This window comes from Vombatus ursinus, unplaced genomic scaffold (assembly GCF_900497805.2).
Source record: "Vombatus ursinus unplaced genomic scaffold, bare-nosed wombat genome assembly UNPS02004033.1, whole genome shotgun sequence".
Taxonomy (NCBI): Eukaryota; Metazoa; Chordata; class Mammalia; order Diprotodontia; family Vombatidae; genus Vombatus; species Vombatus ursinus.
Window position 1 is genome coordinate 5196 of NW_020943811.1, and position 1962 is coordinate 7157.

The 1962-nt window shown below is 40.3% G+C and overlaps 1 protein-coding gene across 1 annotated transcript in view; it reads left to right on the forward strand.

Moving 5' to 3' along the window:
- The window catches only part of LOC114053190 (cytochrome P450 2C23-like), a gene marked incomplete at its 3' end in the record, with an annotated part of 17625 nt that overhangs the window by 4872 nt on the left and 10791 nt on the right, over window positions 1-1962 (forward strand). Inside the window, exons 2-4 of the mRNA XM_027876092.1 lie at window positions 674-836; window positions 1157-1306; window positions 1665-1825. Coding sequence (XP_027731893.1) covers window positions 674-836; window positions 1157-1306; window positions 1665-1825 — 474 coding nt within the window. The remainder of the gene's footprint in view (window positions 1-673; window positions 837-1156; window positions 1307-1664; window positions 1826-1962) is intronic.

The window sequence follows — 1962 nt, forward strand, 5'->3', positions numbered from 1 at the left end:
AGAGAGAGAGAGAGAGAGAGAGAGAGAGAGAGATTAAAGAAACCCAGAGAGAAAAGAGTATATGGGAGAAGAAGGTAGTCAACAGTATCAAATGCTATAAAGAGATCTAGAAAAATGTGGATGGAGATGAAACTATCAGATTTGGCTATTAAGAGACCATTAGTAACTTTGGAGAGATCAGATGAAGTTAAGTGTGGATGACTGAATAAATGCGGCAAATATTTCAGAAATGAAAGGAAAGGCAAAAAGAGTAGATAGTTTTTCTTAGGAGATGGCAAACCCCTCTGCATCCTGTGTGGCTTTGTTCCATGTCCTCCTATAAATCTTCCATGGGTCATCTACCCAACATTGACCCCAGGGCCTTTTTACAATATCTTTACACTAGACAGGTACCAACGGAGCATATAGGGAAACTCTGTCTGAGAAAAATACTGTACCATATAGTGACAGGGATTCCCAAGGATCGAACTAAAAGGAATGAGAATACTATTTTGCCATCCCACAGCTTATAGCTTTGTATACCCAAAATTCATTAACAAATGATCCCAGGCATGCACATGTACAAATATGTACACATGGACACGGCACGTTATGAGGTAGTTGTGGGGGTAAATTCCAATTATCTAAAGTTTCACATTGAACGCCTTTCTATTTCTTGGTATTCTATTCACAGCTTGCTGAAAAATATGGCCCTATCTATACCCTTTATTTTGGAACTCATCGTATTGTAGTGCTACATGGATATAACATTATGAAGAAAGCTCTAATTGATCAAGGAGACGAATTTGCAGACAGAGGAGTTATTCCAATATTTGACGATGTAATCAAAGGACAAGGTAAGTTTAGTATATTCAAAAGAGTCATGGAGAAGCAAAAAGGTAAGGCAGAATATATCCAGTAAAAGGCCTCCCCCACCACACCTCAGAGCACAGTTACTGGTTTCATTTTTATTGTTCTATTCTCAGTACCTAGGACAAGGCCTTTATAAGGTAGGTACCTAATACTTAGCATACTGCATTGTATTTTGGTTTGAATTAAATAAAATTAAATTTGATCAATTAATTAAGCCAAAAACCTGATGTCCAACATTCAGACTGTGCCCTCCAGCACCTCCAGTGTTAGAATGACCAATGTGCTGTTCTTCTCCCTTGTCCAGGAATTATTTTCAGTCATGGAGAGAAGTGGAAACATATGCGAAGATTTACCCTCATGACCCTAAGGGACTTTGGGATGGGGAAGAGAAGCATTGAAGAGAGAGTTCAAGAAGAAGCCCGATGCCTGCTGGAGGAGCTCAGGAAAACAAAGGGTTGGTTTTCAGTTCTTTCCTCCTGGGCATGTGGGGTCCAACTGCTCACCCATCCCCATTCTTAAATACTACTTGCTTTGGGAGTCATTCTAAGTCTCTGCCTTGGTACACTGACCGGGTAATTACTCTGCTGGGGCAGAGAACTCCTTTCTCTCTTCTCATACTCAGGTATTATAAGTTTATCTAGTTTCCTCATAAAGGGTAAAGTAAAATATCCAGGAGAACAACATTCACTAGCCTTAGAGGAATTAAGTACCACATCCACGTATGGACAAAAGAGATGTCCAGTTCCTACATGACTGGAAACATTTCAACTAAAGCTGTTTTTTCCTTCTTTCGTAATTTTTCTCTTCACTAGGTCAGCCCACTGATCCCACCTTCATCCTTGGCTGTGCCCCATGCAATGTGATCTGCTCTATCCTCTTCTGTGATCGATTCAAGTACAATGACGAGAAATTTCTAAATCTGATGACCTTGTTAAAAGAAAACTTTCAGCTGCTTAGCTCACCATGGATACAGGTAAGGCCAGAGCTGTCTTCTTATTCTGTGGTTATTTGCTGAGTTTCAGCAACAGGATCAGATTACCATAGGCTCTCATGTCTTATCAAGGTCCCCAACACACATGACCATACAGCACATGTTCACATATCATGCCC